The sequence below is a fragment of the Amia ocellicauda genome, chromosome 2 (assembly GCF_036373705.1).
Source record: "Amia ocellicauda isolate fAmiCal2 chromosome 2, fAmiCal2.hap1, whole genome shotgun sequence".
NCBI classification, from domain to species: Eukaryota; Metazoa; Chordata; class Actinopteri; order Amiiformes; family Amiidae; genus Amia; species Amia ocellicauda.
Window position 1 is genome coordinate 27100622 of NC_089851.1, and position 23485 is coordinate 27124106.

Genomic DNA, 23485 nt, shown 5'->3' on the forward strand with positions numbered 1-23485 from the left:
TCGGTTGTAACGAGTGGTTATTTCAGTCAAAGTTGCTCTTCTATCAGCTTGAATCAGTCGGCCCATTCTCCTCTGACCTGTAGCATCAACAAGGCATTTTCGCCCACAGGACTGCCGCATACTGGATGTTTTTCCCTTTTCACACCATTCTTTGTAAACCCTAGAAATGGTTGTGCGTGAAAATCCCAGTAACTGAGCAGATTGTGAAATACTCAGACCGGCCCGTCTGGCACCAACAACCATGCCACGCTCAAAATTGCTTAAATCACCTTTCTTTCCCATTCAGACATTCAGTTTGGAGTTCAGGAGATTGTCTTGACCAGGACCACACCCCTAAATGCATTGAAGCAACTGCCATGTGATTGGTTGGTTAGATAATTGCATTAATGAGAAATTGAACAGGTGTTCCTAATAATCCTTTAGGTGAGTGTATAGTATTCTGTGAATATATTTAAAAATATATCATGTTATATTCTAAATATACTGGTAAAATATATTTGGATAATCTTACAATCACAGGTATACTTTCAATGGAAGTGTAACTTAAAACATTGGGATACTTCAACACATTAATAGATTTCACTTAGATGAACTAAAGAAAATGCAATGTACAAACCATGTTTTTTTTAATTCATGTTTGACTGTTTGATCTAAAACAAACATCACTTTAAGCAGAATACTGCCTCATTTCAAAGTTACACTAAGAACCAACCAGTGCAAAGAAACAACTCTGAAAAGCGTGTAATAAAAGTCTTCTGCACACTTTACGGAGATTTGTATTTAGATCATTTATTGTTCTTTTAACAGTTCTGCATTACATTATTTGTCATTTAGCAGATGCTCTTATCCAGGGCGACTTACATTTGTACCCATTTATACAGCTGGGTATTTTACTGGAGCAATCTAAGTGAAGTACCTTGCTCAAGGGTACAACAGCACTGCCTGGGATTTGAAACCACAACCTTCTGGTCCAGAGCCCAAGTCCAGAGCCAAAACCACAGTGCTGTCCCTACTCCACAGTGCTGCCTATACAAAAAATAAGTCCACAACTGTAATACCTATATTTCTTTAATGGACTTATATTACAGATACAAATATTAATTCAAAAGGGTCTCATTTTAAATTTGAGGAAACACTTTTTGCCAGTTACATTTGAGGGGTGTCGTTTACAAATAGCTGGGTTGCTCTGCGAGACTTGTATCACTGGTCATTCATTTTTCATTCAGTGTTCTTCCAATTTCTGACCTTTTAGTTCCAGGGAACAATGTCTGGGTAGCAGCACAAAACCTCAACTTTGTGCTTATCCAAAGTCTCTGTCTTTTCAGCTCCCTTCTGTACTTCATTTTCTCAAAGCAGGACAGATTCAGGAACAACATGTGCAGGATCTCTGAGACTTGACAGCTGCCCATGCATTTTTGAAAACATAGACTTTGTTTCCTGTAACAATCTTGACCTGAGAAATACAATAACAAAAGATTTATCTTCAATTGCACTTGAAAGGAAAAAAAATATGGAGACAAAGCTAGGGTAGGCAATCTTAAATATACTTTTTGTTCACTTACTATTTATTTCTGAGCAGACACGCTTAACCAGGAGAACTTACAGTAATCACAAAATACACATAACAAAATAAGAAAACACAGAACAAACAATAAGGATAGTAATTATACAATCAAGTTTTAACTGAATAATATTAATAATGTAATTCCCTGTGAATGCTACTGTGAAAAGTGAAAGTTCTCAAAATTAGGCAGTTAACCATTACTTCATCTAATTCATATGTCTTATTAAAACTAATTTCTAGTTGAAGCATACAGTACTAGCATACAGAATACTACTTTACATTTTTAGAAATCATATCGCTAAGGAAATTATATGATTTACTCACCTGAGACTTTACTCATCAGTCCATCCCTCTGGCATTTTTTCTTCCCTGTTCCGGACACTCAGATGTTTTCTTCCAATCTTTGGGGTAGGGCTGCAACAAACGATTATTTTGATAATCACTAATCTAACAATTGTTAGAACGATTAGTCGACTAATCATCTATTTTTTTTCACTGATTAATCTGTAGGATTTGAATGATTATTCAGCTATTGCAATTTGTAAAAACATTGAGTTATACTTATTCTAATAAATAAAACAAGGAAATCACTTCAGCTTTTGAAAATAATCTTTTTATTGCACTTTGAGCCAACTGAACTAGCCAAGAAACATCTGACCTCTGTGATTGGCAACAAGGGTTTTGCCACCAAGTACTAAGTCGAAGGGGTCAAATACTTATTTCCCTCATTAACATGCAAGTCAATTTATAACTTTTTTGAAATGCGTTTTTCTGGATTGTTTTGTTGTTATTCTGTCTCTCACTGTTAAAATACACCTACCATTAAAATTATAGACTTATCATTTCTTTGTCAGTGGGCAAACATACAAAATCAGCAGCGGATCAAATACTTTTTTCCCTCACTGTATGTTAAGTATGGCAATATATTTTGAAATATATTTATTGTCAAAACACATATTTTAAAATATAAAGGGATTTAACCCCAAAGTGAAATGTAATTGTCGAAATAAAGGCAACATTTATGATATAGCCTAAAAGCCTAAAATGCAGTAATAAATGATACACACATATTCTGAAATTAACTAGTGCAATATAAGGTTCTGGCAGGACTGGGGAAACTCACATTTTGAAAACAGGAAACAATATAATATGTTACAATACTATTACGTGAAGGCTATAAAGGTCTTTGAGCTTAGCTTAACCCTAAAGCCAATTCATTAATTTACAATCTCAATCGTCAAAGTGTTTATAAACAGTTTTTCGTAACTATCTATATCCAACCTTCCTATTTATATGTTTCCTCTGGAGATAATACAATTGTCTACCAACATTGGTGGCTTTTGATCACATGTGTTTCTTGGGTTGTTCCTCAAGACTGGATGTTCAGTCGTTGAACTTGTAATGTTAGAAAGTCTGAAGTGATGGAGTACAAATAAAGTGAGTCCATATCACCTTGTTTGGCTATAGACACTGCTTTTTTATAAGCCAGATCTAGGCCTCACATCACACATTGCAAGTTACTGTGTGGAATGGAGAGACTGCAATAATTTATTTTACTCCAGATAAACCCCAATATACGTTTATGTAATTGCAGGCTCTCAACTCGCCTCCACAGTGCTATCTCTTACTACCTGTAATGTGTTAAGGGAAGTGATATCACTATAGAACAAGTGATACAGATCATTATAAAGGACCATGACAAAGTTCATTACGTTTGCTATGCTTTCAGAACATTATCTTGTATGGGAGTTAAAACATTGAGCAATACTAATTAGTTTAGGAACCTTTCTGAAAGTATTTTTTTCTGAAATAGGCAATTAATATGAAAGACATCAAGCAGATAATACATTAAATAAAACACAGGATTTGTGATAAGTAAGATGCAGAATAAAAGGAAAGATGACAAATGTAGTATAAACAATATATAGAAACATGTAGGCCACCACTTAATAAATACATACATATATCACTTTCACCATCAGCTGATATCGATCCACTGCTTGAGGGCCTCCGCAGGATGTTTTCACTTGCTTCAATCTTCTGCTTCTCTTTTCCATGTTGCCCCTGTAATGTTTATTATTTAAACTTTATATATATATATATATATATATATATTTGTTTCAGCATTCTATAACTTGTTGGCTTTATCTCCTGAAAAGTATTTATAAATCAAAAAGATGAAAATCCCAAAACATATTAAATCTTGTCTTTGCTATCAGTGACTCAGTTACTCTAACTGCCTGCCATGTTTATTGTCAAAACATGGATTTGATGGAGTAATACTGTCTTAATGGTGAAATATTGTATGCACATATACAGCTGCAAAAAGTGTGAAACCTGTGATACCAGTGCTTCAAGTGTATTTGTTTTTTTTTTTTTTTTTTTTTATGAAGTGAATCAAATGGAAGAGGGTGGAATTCACAAGACTAAAATTATGGTTTTGCCTTGACTTGGCTCTTTAATATTTTAGAGAAATCCATCTGACATTGTTCTACTAGGGAATACAATTAAATAAATGTAGTCTTACGCTTCTCAAGAAATTGACAAAGGCCTGCGATGAGTTGCCATGCATAGAGAATGATGCTTTTAGAAGGTTACTTCAGACCACTAAGGCATGCTACATCTATATTTACTTCTTTTCATTCCCATTTAAAAGTTGCACAAGTTACTTCTCGGGGCTTCTAAAGTGAAAATCTGCAAAATACAGTTTAGACTGTTTGGAAATTGTTGTTTTCTTTTGATATATAATTCCCAAATGCTACAGTTTAATGGGATTTATTTTAGACCTCTTAATATCTCAATATCATGAGTGCACTTCTCAGTCCATTGTTGAGCCTATTGTTTTAGTGAACATGTTCAGACTGAATTATTAAAAAAAAGTACATCTAGGATTAGCATAGTAGCCCGTGCAAAACAAAAACTTTCCAGTCATGGACAAACAATAACATGGCTCCCGAAACACAGGAATTAGTATCTCTAGTCATGAGAGCGCTTCAACCGATGATGGGTAGAGGTCTAAAATAATTAACAAAAATAAGAGTTTTAGTTAATTTAAAAAGGTACTGTATAACCATTCTTAAAGAATTATAAAGCACAAGTCTCTTCTTTGAATTGACCACATTCAATTTCAATGCATTCATTGCACTGATAGCGCAGATCAACATGCATTAAAATTATGTGTGGTTATTAAGCATTTACAGTGTGATTTTCAAAAGTGTGAAAATAAGAATTTGATTGGAAATTATGTTCTAAAACCTCATGTGGGTCACTTAATTTACTCACTTCAAAGAGTTTATATAAAGTCTATCCATGTATCCAACTTCATAAAAAGTAAATTAAGTAATTTGGTTATCAGATTTTGCAGTCTGCTGCTTATCTTGCCTTGATGTTCTTATTTTCTCATTTGTCTTCCTGATTGTACATATATTTTTATGCCACCCTAATTTGATATGTTTCATAATTTGTATTTAGAGTTAAATGTATTCATGTGCTGTATTTATTATGTATAATATTTAGTTTATATTTAGCAATAAACTATATACTGTTGAACCTTTGAATTTCTGATTATGAGTCATGGTCTTGTATTACTGACTACAGATTTAATTATTTTCAGAATTTATTCCGAACACTTTAATGAAAATATTGTATTATTCCTTTTCAAAATAATGTGAGACATTCATAAAATGACTAACATTACTGAAACTACTTTTTTATGGCCTCTTCAAGTAAAACTAAATTATAATTTTACTTATGCTTTTTTTGCAGAATTCAATGCAAAAATACATCAAACACATAACAAGGATACAGACTGCATAACAAAGTATTTTCTCTGCTTTATATTAAATGTGCTTTATGGTATTTATGTATGTACAGTGAGGGAAAAAAGTATTTGATCCCCTGCTGATTTTGTACGTTTGCCCACTGACAAAGAAATGATCAGTCTATAATTTGAATGGTAGGCGTATTTTAACAGTGAGAGACAGAATAACAACAAAAAAATCCAGAAAAACGCATTTCAAAAAAGTTATAAATTGATTTGCATGTTAATGAGGGAAATAAGTATTTGACCCCTTCGACTTAGTACTTGGTGGCAAAACCCTTGTTGCCAATCACAGAGGTCATACGTTTCTTGTAGTTGGCCACCAGGTTTGCACACATCTCAGGAGGGATTTTGTCCCACTCCTCTTTGCAGATCCTCTCCAAGTCATTAAGGTTTCGAGGCTGACGTATGGCAACTCGAACCTTCAGCTCCCTCCACAGATTTTCTATGGGATTAAGGTCTGGAGACTGGCTAGGCCACTCCAGGACCTTAATGTGCTTCTTCTTGAGCCACTCCTTTGTTGCCTTGGCTGTGTGTTTTGGGTCATTGTCATGCTGGAATACCCATCCACCCACCCATCCATCTTGTCCAGTCACTATCCCCTGAAATAGCACTGTGCCCGGAGTTAATGCCACGGTTTTCAATGTGTTACTTTATGCGCCACAAAACAGTTTTTTGCGTGGCGCACACCTACGAAAATAACAGGAATAATAATTTCAGCCACTCCCCCCGTTTTGTGCCTTGCATACCAGTAAAGGGAGAATGGCGCAGAATGATTTGCACAACTCAAAATGGGGTTTTTATAATGGCAAATTGTCTTGTGTGCCGCGCAAACCCAACTGCGGGGTGCGTAAACCCTGTGAATATCTATTATTATTATTATTATTATTATTATTATTATTATTATTATTATTATTATTATTATTATTATTTCTTGGTAGATACCCTTATCCAGGGCGACTTACAACATAAGTGCAAAACAAAGTGCAAAAATACAGTTAAGTACAAGGCATCAATCATTACAAATTCAATTTAACTAAAATATAACAATTCAAAATACATTTTACAAATTCCAATTTACAATGTAAACAGGCAAGTACAGTAAGTGAGGTCCTACATCCTGGACGGTGAAAGCTAAGTGCTGTCAAGATGTAGAGTCACCGTCAAGGGCTCCGGGAAAGGGAGCAAGGAGGAAAACAAAATCGAAGACACAAGAAGCATAATCAAACTGTGAAGTGCTATCTAGCAGGGATAAAGGACTATTATAAGTAGAGTCTGAAAAGATACGTCTTGAGTAAGCGCCGGAATGAGGTCTAGGACTCTGCCGTTTGGACTTCGGTGGGCAGGTTGTTCCACCACTTAGGGTTCAGGGATGAGAAGGAGCGGCTCTGGAGGAAGGAGAGTGGAGAGGAGGCAGAGTTAGTCTTCTGGCACTGGAGGAGCGCAGTGGTCTGGAGGGGATGTATAGAGAGACAAGTGTCTGATGGTAGCTTGGTGCAGTGTGGTCGAGACAGCAGTAGGTGAGGGTCAATGTCTCGAACTGAATGCGTGCCGCTATCGGGAGCCAGTGGAGGGAGCGGAGCAGTGGAGTAGCGTGTGAATCGGGGCAGAGAGACACCAGACGAGCCGCAGAGTTCTGGATGAGCTGGATGGGCGGGTAGTGGATGCAGGCAGGCCGGCCAGGAGGGAGTTGCAGTCGTCCAGGCGGGAGAGGACCAGTGACTGGACGATTAGCTGAGTCGAGTAGTCGGTGAGGAAGGGACGGATCCAGCGTATGTTGCTCAGGAAGAATCTGCAGGTGCGCGTCAGCGTGGTGATGTGCTAGGAGTAGGAGAGCGCAGGATCAAGGGTGACTCCTAGGTTCTTAGTGGAAGAAGAAGGAGAGAGTGTGGTGGATTCCAAGGGGATCGAGATGGAGAGGTCAGCAGAAGGTGAGGAAGAGTGGGGGAAAAACAGGAGATCACCTGTAGCTAATTAGGACAGTGGACACCTGCGTTGCGTTGATTGACACAAGGCTGGTCAGGATGGCCCTCCCTCCCACGCAGGACTGCTAATAGCACAATTAATGGCCGCTTAATTTCTGAATACAGACAAAGACAGTGCCAGATACACGCAGTTACACTGAACAATAGCTCGTAGTAATGTTAAACAAATGCTAAATAATCACAGCCTACAGTGTAACGCTTCTGATTGCAGACAGGGCGTGTCGAGTGTGCTAATTAACTTCTAAATTCACTAACAAACAGTCGCTGCTCTTCCTACAAAACAGGTGCAAGATATACAAGTCGTAGCTAAACAACAAACCACGTAGACAATCAATGTAACTCTTAACTGAACTAGGAAACGCGCGAGAAAAAGCGATACTTAGCTGCGGCGACTTGAGCGACTTCTCAGCTGGCTTGTCCGAGTAGCCAATGTGACAACGACACAACACTGTATTAGACAATAAACTCACAAGGCTGGTCTAGCCCATTATGTTTACTGTATCTGTGGGTGGAATAAATTAGACTACTATAATTGATTATACTATATGGTTTTATGCATACTGTTATATGGTGACTAGTTGAAGAGTTTTTATTAGGCACTGTTAGTATTAACTTGAGACTAGAGACTGTTGGATTTGACTTTACCAGGGGCCTGAAAAGGGTAACTAAGAATAATTCACTGAGATACAGTTTGTCTTTCATCAGATGCCCCATTGAGATATGCAGAGAGGAGCCCAATACTCAGCATAGATCAGGAACTGAGTACCTTGATTCAATTAAATAAAGAAATAAATCAATCAATGTGGAGACCAAACATTTGTCAGTACCCCGATTGTACCTGCTGGTGTAAGATTAGTATAATCTGCCTTGTTGAGATATATAGTAAGCTTGCTGATGTGTACTACATATTTTGAATTCTGTGTATTATGTGGTACATTCAAATAAAAAAAAAGGCATTTAGTTTTACAGTTATGTTTAATATTATATTCTTTTCACTCTTAGCATTGTTAATATGGGTGTCTTTACATGCCTTGGAACTTGGTATTTATTTTTTCATTGAACAAACAAGATATATAATTATTATTATTTATAATTTTTCAAAATTATTAAATAGTGTACACATTCTAATGATATTTAGGTAATTGAGTGCTCCTAATGGTGTTAGACACAATTTTTGGCTTTGGCCAAACAATTTAAGCATCCCCACACATGTTGGATGCTGGGTAATACTTTGGATAGACATTAATGGAAATGTTTTAGGGATGAGATGATGAGTCACTTATAGCAAAGACAAGATTTAATATGTTTTGGGATTTTCATCTTTTTGATTTACAAATACTTTTCAGGAGATAAAGCCAACAAGTTAAATTTGTGTTGGCACATCCATTTTTGTTGCAGTCTTATGTATATCTTTTTTATAGTTCTGCCACAGAAGAACAGTTATGTTTCTGAACATTTTTAAGCACTGATAGCTGTTCACCAGTATTTAAATCAGGCAACAGTCTGGCAACAAAGAAGAGAAGTGACTTGGTTTCTCTCTAAACATATCCTGTTAACATTATACAACTATAAAGGAAATGGAATAAGTGAAAGAAGTACAGGTGGTACATTTCAAAACCCTTTCTTATATGTTGGCATAGTGTTTAAATGTTTAATTTAGATTAAAAACAACAGTGTCAATACCTGCTGGTAACATACAGCACTAGACCATCGTGCTTCTTCTTCCAAATTTGAAAGTTAAGGAAATTAAATCAGGGTTGAATGCCTCACAATCCTCTCTTCCTCATCAACATAGTAAAAAGTAAGGATTAAGCAGCATAGGGAAATATCTTATAGCAGACTTTTAAAGGATTTACAGAATCTGATATACATCAGCTGCAGGCTATGTTTAAAGAACTTCATAATAGTTTTTGTCTGGTCAGTGGTCCATAATTTATGTTCTTTAGTCCACACTAATCCCCTTTTAGAATTAATCAACAGACAACCTCAACTTTTCTTATTAGTATAGCTATATATATTTTAAATCTGTTTTCATGTAGTCCATTTCTAGCTGTTTGATCTTACAATATATTTCAAAATGTATCATATAGTTATATATCTCTCTGAAGATGTTTAAACTGCTTCATATAGAGAGAGTTTCACATATTTGTGTGAGACATTGGGATCAGATCTCTTTTAACTTTTAGTTTTAATCAGGAACCTTGGACAGTCCTCTTATCACTTTATTTTAGCTCTTTGACCATTTCCTTTGTTAAAATTGTGCTCACATGAACTGTTTTCTGTTTTTCTGTTCTTATTGCTTTCAGTGGTTTGCTATTGAACTTTCTTACATTTACACTAATACATTTCCTTACTGTTTTGCACACTATAACATGTATCTTCTGTTTGGTGTCTGGATTATGCTTTAATTCTCTTCTTTCATTCATGAGTTTATTGAGATATCTTGTATCTTGTTTTGATTTATTGGATCCTCCATGTTCCCTTGCAATTTCCAAAGATAATTTCTCTTTTTTGATCTGCTGGAAAGGATAAAGGTTAATACACATACATGTTGGCGATGATCTGTTGATAATAAAATACTAATTTGCAAAACACTGAATTATATTTTTCAGGTATGCTATTGATTGGAAGAGTGATTTGGACAGCTACTTTGACATTGATCCAGTAGAGGGAACTATAGCCACAAATGAACTCCTGGACAGAGAGAATATTGCACAGCACAATATCTCCATTGTGGCAACTAAAGTTAGTAAGTATGACAAAGAATCAATGATGAGTTATGGAGGTGCATTAGTGTTTTCACATCTTCAAGGATTGACTAGGCCTTTCCTCCGATTCAGTTATCAGGACTTCCATATGTATTTGTGTAATCTTCATTATTATGCATTCCCTTTAATCTAAGATTGAATATCCATATGTTTTAATTATACATATGTAGACTGCAATAGGCACACATATATATATATATATATATATATATATATATATACACAGACACAAAATTAAATATGTTCAGATGGTGATGGAAAACAATGTGGTCAGGAAAAGAAAACCATGCATAATGTTCCTGCAAACAACAATCAGAATCTGAAATAAAATATAATAATCCTTTTACCCAAGAAAATCTACCCTTAAGTCCTGGGTTCGTAATTTGTAGATGAGAGGATCTACATTTTGGTAAAAATCCAGGCCTGTGTTTTCAAATTGATGAGCAATTTTCTATATTATACTGTATACCAAAGTCAATTCAGTACCCAAACTACTTTCACAAACTATATATATATATATATATATATATATATATATATATATATATATATATATATATATATATATATATATAACACTCAAAGGGAACAAACAAATCAGAATTAATTTTTAAGAACTGTACAGTATTATCCGTGTTCATCTGTTCTGATTTCCTACAGCATCAAATGCTAACAGATCCTGGAAAGCTTTTTCTCCAATTCACTCCACTATCACTCCAAATAAATTCCTGATTATTTTCCCAAATTGATTCAAGTGCAAACAATGTACAACTTACTGTATGTGTTGCATGCTCATGTTGTCTCTTGCTATTTTGTACCTGTGAGGTTTTAGAATTACCTTTAAGAAAGGGGAGGCCCATCAATCCCTGCTGGTAATGTATGGCTTGGACCGTGGAGTATATTTTGTCAGAATGATAGTCTTAAACTACATACAACCTCTCAATATAATGATGTTCCTATTGTTACTGACAATTTTCAACAGTCTGGCTTATCAATTATAGTAGCAGAGCATTGGACATAGTATAATGCTTCCACTGACATGACCATTGTGAAGCCATTTTGGAAAGAAACAGAAATGGCCATCTCTTTCCCCCTTAACATATCTATTCAGTAAAGAACACACCACAGTATACAAATTCCAAGTGTTAGATCGTTTGGAAGAAGGTAGTAGTCAGTGCATAATAACACTTAAATAAAGACAATGTAACTGCTGCCTTTCACAATTTAATGCAAGAATATAATAACCATAATAATAATAAGGAATATTAACTGCAATACAGCATAAAACTCATGATAGATGGATAGCCTTCTAGGTGGTTACATAGCCATGTGGTGTTTTTCTTTTAGGCACTAGTACCCTCTACTGGAGAAAAAGGGTACATATAAAAATTGTGTTAATGAATGCTATGGATTCTTAATGCATACATTATAGTATTCCGTCATTTACATATTATAGGAAGAAAAACTGTCTTGTCATTTTACCACTCACAAAACATGCTTGTTTCATCAAGGTCAGAGACAGGTGTCTGAATTGTCAGTTGTATCTTTATGGTCCCTGGGGCACGGTATAGATTGGCTTCTAAGCTGCACTTGTAGCTTCCAGCTGGCAAGGAATTTGAAATCAATAAAACGTACCTTACTATTTTGCTCACAGAGAAAAAAAGAAAAAATATATATATATATCTATATATATAGATATATATATACACTCACCTAAAGGATTATTAGGAACACCTGTTCAATTTCTCATTAATGCAATTATCTAACCAACCAATCACATGGCAGTTGCTTCAATGCATTTAGGGGTGTGGTCCTGGTCAAGACAATCTCCTGAACTCCAAACTGAATGTCTGAATGGGAAAGAAAGGTGATTTAAGCAATTTTGAGCGTGGCATGGTTGTTGGTGCCAGACGGGCCGGTCTGAGTATTTCACAATCTGCTCAGTTACTGGGATTTTCACGCACAACCATTTCTAGGGTTTACAAAGAATGGTGTGAAAAGGGAAAAACATCCAGTATGCGGCAGTCTTGTGGGCGAAAATGCCTTGTTGATGCTAGAGGTCAGAGGAGAATGGGTCGACTGATTCAAGCTGATAGAAGAGCAACTTTGACTGAAATAACCACTCGTTACAACCGAGGTATGCAGCAAAGCATTTGTGAAGCCACAACACGTACAACCTTGAGGCGGATGGGCTACAACAGCAGAAGACCCCACTGGGTACCACTCATCTCCACTAAAAATAGGAAAAAGAGGCTACAATTTGCACAAGCTCACCAAAATTGGACAGTTGAAGACTGGAAAAATGTTGCCTGGTCTGATGAGTCTCGATTTCTGTTGAGACATTCAGATGGTAGAGTCAGAATTTGGCGTAAACAGAATGAGAACATGGATCCATCATGCCTTGTTACCACTGTGCAGGCTGGTGGTGGTGGTGTAATGGTGTGGGGGATGTTTTCTTGGCACACTTTAGGCCCCTTAGTGCCAATTGGGCATCGTTTAAATGCCACGGCCTACCTGAGCATTGTTTCTGACCATGTCCATCCCTTTATGACCACCATGTACCCATCCTCTGATGGCTACTTCCAGCAGGATAATGCACCATGTCACAAAGGTCGAATCATTTCAAATTGGTTTCTTGAACATGACAATGAGTTCACTGTACTAAACTGGCCCCCACAGTCACCAGATCTCAACCCAATAGAGCATCTTTGGGATGTGGTGGAACGGGAGCTTCGTGCCCTGGATGTGCATCCCACAAATCTCCATCAACTGCAAGATGCTATCCTATCAATATGGGCCAACATTTCTAAAGAATGCTTTCAGCACCTTGTTGAATCAATGCCACGTAGAATTAAGGCAGTTCTAAATGCGAAAGGGGGTCAAACACAGTATTAGTATGGTGTTCCTAATAATCCTTTAGGTGAGTGTACATATATTGTGTAAAAAATATAGTTCTCAAATGTGAAGTGATATTATTTGCCATGCTGTAATTTGTGTGTTCTAACCACTTCTCAAATAAACTGTTAGGATCAGACACATGAAACAATTAATTTTCCAAATTTGTAATTATCACCCAATGTTTACAATTATGTTTTGAGAAGGTATATCAAAACATCTCTTTCAGAGTGATTAAAGGTGTTGAATTGTGGAGACATTGTTTCCAGTTCCAATGTAGGCAGCACAAGCAAATTAATAGAGACTGGGTTAGGTAATATATGGATCATTTTAACACACTGAATATCTGTAAATAAAAGTTTATGTCTGTCTTTACCAGTTGTATGGTGCCTGTATTTGTTTTAAAAGTTAGTCTGGTTATTGTGTATGTGTACTATTTTACATGCACTTCTATGTTTAACTAAGTAACTAACATCAATAATCCACCCTGATTATATATGATTGTGTCCCTTAACAATGGATACTCCCTGTTTATTGTTATCAGAGTAGAGTTAAAGTGTTTACAAATGCAATGTGTACTGAAACAGCAGTTTGATTACACAATTATTCTTAAAATAAACACTGCAGAAGGGTTTTGTTTCACACCGACCAATACAACTTTCTGAAACTAATCCATCTGGGCATCGATGTGATGTCTTCATGATTGATGATTTTCAACATATGAGGTGAACTTGATGAATATTGATTGTCAATTCCTGGTAGGTATTGTGAGCATTAAGAATACTGTAACCAATGAAATTCACCTTATTTTTCATCTTGGGAATGCCATTAGCAAAGCTGTTTCTGGCAAAAGAAAATGTGTTGTTATTACTTTTCCTTCCTGATATGTGGAAGGTGACAGCTCATCATTTTTAATCATATTCCAACAGCATTTATTATTTAGTTTTTATTTGAAATAAACAGTTCTGTAACTGAAGTGGGCATTTTCATGATTGAAGCTATAACGTCAAGCAGAATTGTTATTCAAATACATTATTTTATGATTTTATTTTTTCGGTAATAGGACCAAAGAGAAGGCCAGATCATTTCCTACTTGCCATTTAGTTTCAACTTGAAAGTATTTTTGGTCCATTGGGGACAGGCATTTTGTAAAAGTGTGTCACTGCTGAAGACAGTGAATTTCATTTGCATGTGGGCTTAACATTTTATAACAAAGAAAGTTCCAAAGTAATGCGATTTCCCAAAGAATAACAATATAACACTAATCACAATGTACCAAGCTCATCAGACGAATAAAGGTCATAATTAAAATGAAGAGGTATAATTCACACACAGACACACACATACAGTGCTGCGCGAACATCTTAGACACATTCAGGATTTAGAATGGATGAATTTTATAAGCATTATCAAATTATTCAATTGTTACTCCATTTGTGTTGTCATTTAATATGATGTTTTAGTTTCCTGATGTATCACAATAGAAAACTGCAAATTGCCTAAAACCTTTGCATAGCAGTGTATCTATCCATCTATCTATCTATCTATCTATCTATATATATATACAGAACGAGAGAGAGAGAGAGAGACAGAGAGAGCGTAAAAGTAAAGAAGTAAAAGAGAGAAGTAAAATTCAAGAGATTCTCATTTTGTCGTGATTCAAATATATTTAGGTTACATTAAGCAGTAGGTCCCTCATGCCCATATGCAAGTACATTGAACATAGGTAAAACATATGAATTATAGGGCACATAATCTGTGATTTCAGGTTTTTGATTCACCTACATAATTCAGCTGATGACTGTCTTAATAGAACCAATTCACCAATTTTCCCCAATTCTGTGAGTGTCAGTGATTTAAATAGAATTGGAGACTCACTGTAATGTGGCCCTTCAGGACCAGGATTGGTATCCATGGCCTATAGCATGTGGGGTGAATATAGCTGTCCACAAGAGGGTGCTCCTTCTCTATCACATTCACTCCAGAATGACTAATGGTTGAGGATGAAACAGACACTATTCATCACCCCAGTCTGGTGAGCTATGTAAATATTAAGCTCCTTCTGCATATATAGATATAGACCCTCATATACCAGGGCACATAGGCATCACCTTTTTATTCCCTGACCAATACCAGCAAACAGGCCTCTGAAAATCTGCTTTAATTACATTTAAGAATAAGAAATAATAGTGGTATATTGTCAGAATGCATTAATTTCAATTTTCATTTAATAAAGGTTGATCAAAGACAAAGCTCTCGAGTTTAATTCCACAAGTTATTCTCCAAAGTCAAGCTGCAGTGTACATTAAATCTGTACCATTTCACTAAAGTGATACTAAGACCCATAGGGATGGCTGATGTCACAAGTCATTAATTTTAGGATGGAGATACAGTGGTTAAGGCCCAAGAGATGCATGTTTCATGTTTTCTATTTCTCTGGAAAAGTAATTGTTTTTTTCTCTTAATTTTTTCCTGATTGATCTCTGCCAATAAACTTTTGTTTCTCTGGATACCCTTTCAAAGATTGCTAGATTATCTATTCAACAGAACTGAAGGTGTAGCAGTCAACCATTGCTTTACTTAATGTTTCGATAACTGTTTTAACAAATATAATTGTCAAGGTGTTGAGGAAGCTATCTCTTTGTGTGGTATGACCTTTAGTTTCTAAGTGAGATTGGTAAGAACTTCCTGCTATATCAACATATCACATTTATTTTCTTCTGTACCCACAATCCAATGTACTTTTTATTAAAATAATTGCACAGTCCATGCAATATACTTATTTTATTGCCACTTTTACACAACATATTGTAACATTCACTTTTGAAATCACCTCCCAATTCAAGTATTTCCTTCCATAAATGTGCCACAATAACTTAGATATTCAAATCTAAAATACATTCATGATAATTCATGGGAATCTAATTTTGTGGCTATGAAAGGACATTTGTAATATTTGGCACATACTGAGATGGGGTAAAATCATCATTGCATGATCCTACAGTGTGTTTTATTGCAATAATAAAATACACAGCTCTTGGAAAGAACATTTGGGTACTGAGTGTGAATTTATATTATCAGCAGGACTGTTGCCATAGCTTTTATGATATTCAGCTTTCGATTTTTAAAAGAACAGATTTGTTTAAATACTTAATAAACCATCAAATTCCACCGATTTATGCAGATTTAAGTCTAATGAGTCTGTGTCTTTAAAGGAGAATATATATTATGTTCTGATAGACATTTTAACTGAATATCAAATGATGACTACAAAAAAGTATTGCTTTCTTTTTAATTTTGCCAATCCAAATTTTGCATATTATACAGATTCCATATTTAAATATTTCACAGAAAGATTTTGTATCAAAACTTTTAAACCCCACATTGTTAGCTATATCCATTTAGATATTCATAAGCTGAGTATGACTGTTATTAACAAAATAGCATTTTTGTGTGTACTGATTTATTTTTGATGTATTTTTTTAAGTCTACAATACAGTGTTTTCTTATAAGTTAATATAGACATGATGAAAAAAAGTATATTATTTTCATTGTCATTTAAATATTTGAATTGTTGTTAATGTTTTTAAATACATGTGACAAATTAACTATTGTATATAGATTTTTTATGAAAATATGATATCATGTTTGTAGTCAAACAAAAAAAAGTGATATTTGACTAAAAAAGGCCATATGCACAACATAAGTAAATGCAAAAATAAACACATATAAGTATGAACAGATCAGAGAACAATCAAACGTTCAGTTCTGTAAAGAAGACAATGATACAATGTGTGGCTGGGATTACAGTTTAACAAAGTTATATATTAAAGTGGTATAATCTTTACAAATAATCATTTAAATTATAATAATAATTAAAAATGTCTAATACCACATATTTCTGAGCAGATACAATCAAATCTGCAATTCAAAAGTCTACCTCAGGATGTCACTGTTGTATTGCTTTTTTATTTTTTCCACTTGACCATTCAGACTGGATGAGTTTAATTTTTAACAGCATGTCTGTTTTTACCTTTAACTAAACCTTCTGGCGTTGAGCATAGTTATTTCTAATCATATATACTGACAATAATATTACTTTTCATATATAATGTGTTGTTAATCTGGAAGTCTGTTTTAAACTGTTTTGATCACTTAGTCATTAATGGACACCAAATGAGCACGATGGGTCAAATGGCCTGCTCTCGTTCGTAAACTTTCTTGTGTTCTTATGCTCTTAAACAACACCTCATGTATCTAACCTGCTATATTTGTAATTTTTATCTTCATTCAGACAACCCAGTCCTCACCAGCAAAGTCGATGTGATAGTCCATGTGTTGGATGTTAATGAATTTCCTCCAGAATTCGCCATACCTTATGAGACATTTGTGTGTGAAAACTCCAAAGCAGGCCAGGTAATTACCATATATTATTATTATTATTATTATTATTATTATTATTAGTAGTAGTAGTAGTAGTAGTAGTAGTAGTATGGTGTTTAGCAGATGGGCAAGGCTTATTTTCTGCAAAGGAATTGGGCCTCAGCCAGATGCATTTAGATGGTCAAATAGTTTCAAAGAACAGCTGTCAAAAGCAGGGATTTTCCTTCCATGGTAAAAATGATGCTAATAATGTGAGACATATACAAAGTGCTACATTATAGATAGGCTATATATAGGAACAGAAAAATGAATCAGCCCATACTGATTTTTAAAAAGTTCAAAGTTGTCTAAAGCCTCTCGTGGTAATGGGAAAGTGTGAAGAAATCCTGTTTGGCACAGCTTTGTAATAACTGATTATTGCTACAGTAACTTTAATACAGGTGTACAGTGTGGGTAACGAATTAGATGTTGCACCCAACATCCAACATCCAGATAGTTTGTAAAACAAAGAAGCACTGAAAAGTATTTACAAAGGACACAACAATGAAGGCAGATGCTGAAATTGCATGTTATATGAATTGAGATGCAAGCTAAGAATGACAAAACACAATACATTTGTTTCTGGTTGTTTTGTGGAGTACAAAGGCCATTGGTGCATCCAATTTTCACAGCAGCATTTTTTCTACTAGTATATTTATACTAGTAATAAAAGTAATTAATGGAAATTTGATAATCAGGCTTGAAATAACATCTTTATGCATAACTGCTACATTCAGAGGTGAAAAGATTCTTAAAGTGTAAAGAACCTAGTGTCTAGGCTGCTTGCAACTGCAATCTGCACACTGAATTGGCTCTGAAAATCACTCAGACATAATCATGTTAAATATGTATTTGGCATATGAACTGGGCTCTTTACAGGCACTACTAAAATACCATACAACCTTGAGCAGCACAAATACAAATATATTTTCTATTACTGCCTGAGTAAGACCTGGGGAAAACCAACCGACATTATATTGGGCCAGTTAGAATTATGAGTATCAATCCATTACTATTTAAAATATGAAGTTCAATATTTAATGACATAGAAATGTATGAATTCACACATCACATGGCACCACGTTTCATACTGTGTATGTTAGTGGACTCAAATTATTTTACTTCTATGATGTGCAAAGACATTTTCAAAATAACCCCGGTTCCCTTAGAAAAAGATCCTTGTCTGTGCCTATAGATGTATTGTATTTTTTCCCATCTCTCAGAGATGTACTGTAATTAGTATTGCATGAAATAAAATAAAACACAAATTAACAGTATGGTATCTTAACACATACATTATCGGGATTTGTATGTAGCTTTAGCAATGCTTTCTGAAACAGAGAAATTCTGATGTATAATACAATGTAAATTAAGAATGTAATTAACTCTGCAAGTGACTTTCTGTGTCCTTTTAGACCTCATTGTGTCAGTGGCTCCAGCTAAGTAATGGGTAATACAACAGCTGGTGTGGATTTATGCACAGGTTTGCTGCCATCGTGGATAATACAATGCTTATAGCCATACAACAAGCTTAGGAGATGTTGACTTAGTAGTTGAAGAAAAATAATACAGTTTTAAGAGCCAGGTTTCTCGACTGGAAAGCATTTATCCACAGACATTTGGATTTCGTTCATGAAATTAAAACTTCAGCTTGAGGGATATTAGAAACCATGAATGATGATCGCGGCCCTTTCTTGACAGATTGATGGTTGCAGTGCAGGCGTTGCCGTGACAATAGTGCCTTGGCATTTGTACTCATTTAGAAAACTGGGTCGATGAGTTGAAACATTTGGCTTCACTGATCAAACATGTATTTTTAATGACATGATTTGCAACATACATGCACCATATGACTAAGAAGTCTTCTCATATGGACACAGGCAGTCTGAAACAGCAGCACATTGCATGGCAAAATAGAGTACTTATTTACAATATATGGTATATAATGTTGTTGTAAATATTGTGCTGTGAAATACAGTTTGGCTAATGATCTGGTCACATTGCCTTTAACTATTTGTCAGCTCTATATGTGATAATGCATTCAGAATTAGACTATTTTTCTAACTACAGGTATTTTGAGTGTGACAATTAATATCTTGTCTTCATTCATTAAATCTGGTTGGTCTTTCACATGACAGATGATCTGTTGTATTGCTCTGAAGAAACCAAAATAACAGTTGCAAAGTATGGTGTGCAGGAGATTTGGTGTACATTTCGTCACATAAACTGATACTGTTATACAGACTCATAACTAGGGGGACAATGTTTAATAAATTGAAGAACATCCTGCACTTTTAAAAGTACTGGTGACTGTTCAGTGAAGATAGGTGATGTCGAAATGATCTGACAACTAGACTCCAGTTATTAACTCAAAAGTTTTGTACAGTACAGTGCTCTAATGTGGTCATGTACCTTGGACAGACATTGCCTTTACATTTAATCTTTTGCAGCTAATTCAATCTGTCAGTGCAACGGACAGAGATTTGCCCCCTGCTGGTCAGAAATTCATTTTCAAATCACCACCAGAAGCCATCAAAAAACAAAATTTTACAGTCCACGATTTTGGAAGTAAGTAATTTCCTCTGCATTTGATTCCTTTGATGTATATAAAGCAATGTGAAGTTAAAAATGTTTAGTGTCATGGAAAAGTCCAAACATAAATCTCAGTGGTAGTAATTAAGTTCAGTAATTTGCCCATTTTTCTTTCTTTTTTTATTTTTCTTTCTTTCTTTCTTTCTTTCTTTCTTTCTTTCTTTCTTTCTTTCTTTCTTTCTTTATTACTTAAATGTACTGTAATGCATTATTCTTTTCTAAATCTTATCCTATCAGCACAATTGAAAATTGTGTTGGAAGCATGCTGCATTAGGACTGTGGTCAGCAACACCTAAGCAGTTTTAAATAAAAACTGCTTTACATTGCATTGTACTGCACAATAACGATTTGGAATTATACATGTTATATTTGAATACCTTAACTGGATACAGATTTGATTAGACTTGCTTAAATAATTTATGTTGATGGTATTTAACCACTGCTGTGGAAATAATACTCAAAAAATCTGAACAATGTATTGAAATGTAATACTCCACAAAATGCATATGTTTACACACACACACACACACATATGTATATATGTGTGTGTGTATCTGTGTGTGTAGCATATTTTACTATAATAGTTCAAGATCTAGTCTCACACTGGCAATAACACGTCTTTCAAAATTAGTATTAAAATCAAAATCTGCAAAGGTGTACATCAAGAAGACAGAATCTCTGAAAAACCCTTCAGAGCTGCACTTGAAGACTTTGGACTGGGAAGGAAAAGGAATCAACATAGACAGAGCTTGCTTGATTGAGTTTACAATTTGCAGATGACATCGTCATCTTCTCAAAAACACCAGAGACCTGTAGCTTAAAATTCAAGAACTATTAGATACAGGTAAGAAATCTGTTCTAAAAATGAGTAATTTCAATAGTTTTGTTAAAACTAAGAAAATGGAAATAGATCAAAAGGTAAATGAAAAAGCCAAATGCTGTGTCTAACTGGGACAGAAAATCAATGCAAAGAGTAAAAATGGCATGAACATGCGAAGTCTTCCCATTTGGGTGAGGAGAAAAGTGTTTGATCAATGCATACTAGCAGTGCTCACTTATGGCCCTGAAACCTGGTCAGTAAAAATGATACAGAAACTGGAAACTACACAAAGAAGCATGGAAAGATGCACGGTCAGAATAGCAAGAAGAGACAGGAAAACAAACAGATGGAGCTGAGAAGCAACAAAGGTGTGTGACACCATTCAAAGAGTGAAAATGTTAAAATGGCAATGCGCCGGACACACTGAAAGAAGAACAGACCAAAGGGACAAAATAAAGTATAGAATGGATCCCTAGAGATGAGAAAAGACCTAGAAGAAGGCTACATAATAGACAGAAAGATGAAATAAGGAGCTTGGTTACTGTGACCTGGAAAAGAAAAGCTGTAGATTGAAGCAAGTGGAGTCATCTTGGGGAGGCCTTCATCCAGCAGCTGATCGATAATTGTTGATGATGATGATGATTATATATATATATATATATATATATATACAGTGAGGGGAAAAAGTATTTGATCCGCTGCTGATTTTGTACGTTTGCCCACTGACAAAGAAATGATCAGTCTATAATTTTAATGGTAGGTGTATTTTAACAGTGAGAGACAGAATAACAGCAAAAAAATCCAGAAAAACGCATTTCAAAAAAGTTATAAATTGATTTGCATGTTAATGAGGGAAATAATTATTTGATCCCCTATCAATCGGCAAGATTTCTGGCTCCCAGGTGTCTTTTATACAGGTAACGAGCTGAGATTAGGAGCAGTCTCTTAAAGGGAGTGCTCCTAATCTCAGCTCGTTACCTGTATAAAAGACACCTGTCCACAGAAGCAATCAATCAATCAGATTCCAAACTCTCCACCATGGCCAAGACCAAAGAGCTGTCCAAGGATGTCAGGGACAAGATTGTAGACCTACACAAGGCTGGAATGGGCTACAAGACCATCGCCAAACAGCTTGGTGAGAAGGTGACAACAGTTGGTGCGATTATTCGCAAATGGAAGAAACACAAAATAACTGTCAGTCTCCCTCGGTCTGGGGCTCCATGCAAGATCTCACCTCGTGGAGTTTCAATGATCATGAGAACGGTGAGGAATCAGTCCAGAACTACACAGGAGGATCTTGTTAATGATCCCCATGCAGCTGGGACCATAGTCACCAAGAAAACAATTGGTAACACACTATGCCATGAATGACTGAAATTCTGCAGCGCCCGCAAGGTCCCCCTGCTCAAGAAAGCACATGTACAGGCCTGTCTGAAGTTTGCCAATGAACATCTGAATGATTCAGAGGAGAACTGGGTGAAAGTGTTGTGGTCAGATGAGACCAAAATCGAGCTCTTTAGCATCAACTCAACTCGCCGTGTTTGGAGGAGGAGGAATGACCCCAAGAACACCATCCCCACCGTCAAACATGGAGGTGGAAACATTATGCTTTGGGGGTGTTTTTCTGCTAAGGGGATAGGACAACTGCACCGCATCAAAGGGACGATGGACGGGGCCATGTACCGTCAAATCTTGGGTGAGAACCTCCTTCCCTCAGCCAGGGCATTGAAAATGGGTCGTGGATGGGTATTCCAGCATGACAATGACCCAAAACACACAGCTAAGGCAACAAAGGAGTGGCTCAAGAAGAAGCACATTAAGGTCCTGGAGTGGCCTAGCCAGTCTCCAGACCTTAATCCCATGGAAAATCTGTGGAGGGAGCTGAAGGTTCGAGTTGCCAAACGTCAGCCTCGAAACCTTAATGACTTGGAGAGGATCTGCAAAGAGGAGTGGGACAAAATCCCTCCTGAGATGTGTGCAAACCTGGTGGCCAACTACAAGAAACGTCTGACCTCTTTGATTGCCAGCAAGGGTTTTCCACCAAGTACTAAGTCGAAGGGGTCAAATACTTATTTACCTCATTAACATGCAAATCAATTTATAACTTTTTTGAAATGCGTTTTTCTGGATTTTTTTGTTGTTATTCTGCCCCTCACTGTTAAAATACACCTACCATTAAAATGATAGACTGATCATTTCTTTGTCAGTGGGCAAACGTACAAAATCAGCAGGGGATCAAATACTTTTTTCCCTCACTGTATATATATATATATATATATATATATATATATTCATTATTATTTTTTATTATTATAGCTATATATCACACAACATTTATTTTACAGAGACAGTATAATTACTTTTGTGATACTGAGAAAATTCCCAAGGTTTAATATATACATCAAATTGATAATGCACACTTAAGTATTTGACATGCAGAATCCTAACAAAGGATTTAAGATAGTAATATGTGTTGAATAAATGTAGATTGATTAGTAAACACTTCTTTATACTGGGAGGCAATAAACACATTTTACTTTTCTGTTCTATGTATCAGATATCGGTGCACATTTTAAAATTGTTAATGAAGAACCTCATTTTTAATAATAAAGGAACTTC

At 35.6% G+C, this 23485-nt stretch overlaps 1 protein-coding gene across 1 annotated transcript in view; it reads left to right on the top strand.

Annotated features, from left to right (window-relative positions):
- The window catches only part of LOC136768110 (cadherin-12-like), a 169096-nt gene that overhangs the window by 134261 nt on the left and 11350 nt on the right, over window positions 1-23485 (top strand). Inside the window, exons 9-11 of the mRNA XM_066722166.1 lie at window positions 9982-10118; window positions 17327-17448; window positions 19905-20022. Of these exons, the coding sequence (XP_066578263.1) occupies window positions 9982-10118; window positions 17327-17448; window positions 19905-20022 (377 nt within the window). The remainder of the gene's footprint in view (window positions 1-9981; window positions 10119-17326; window positions 17449-19904; window positions 20023-23485) is intronic.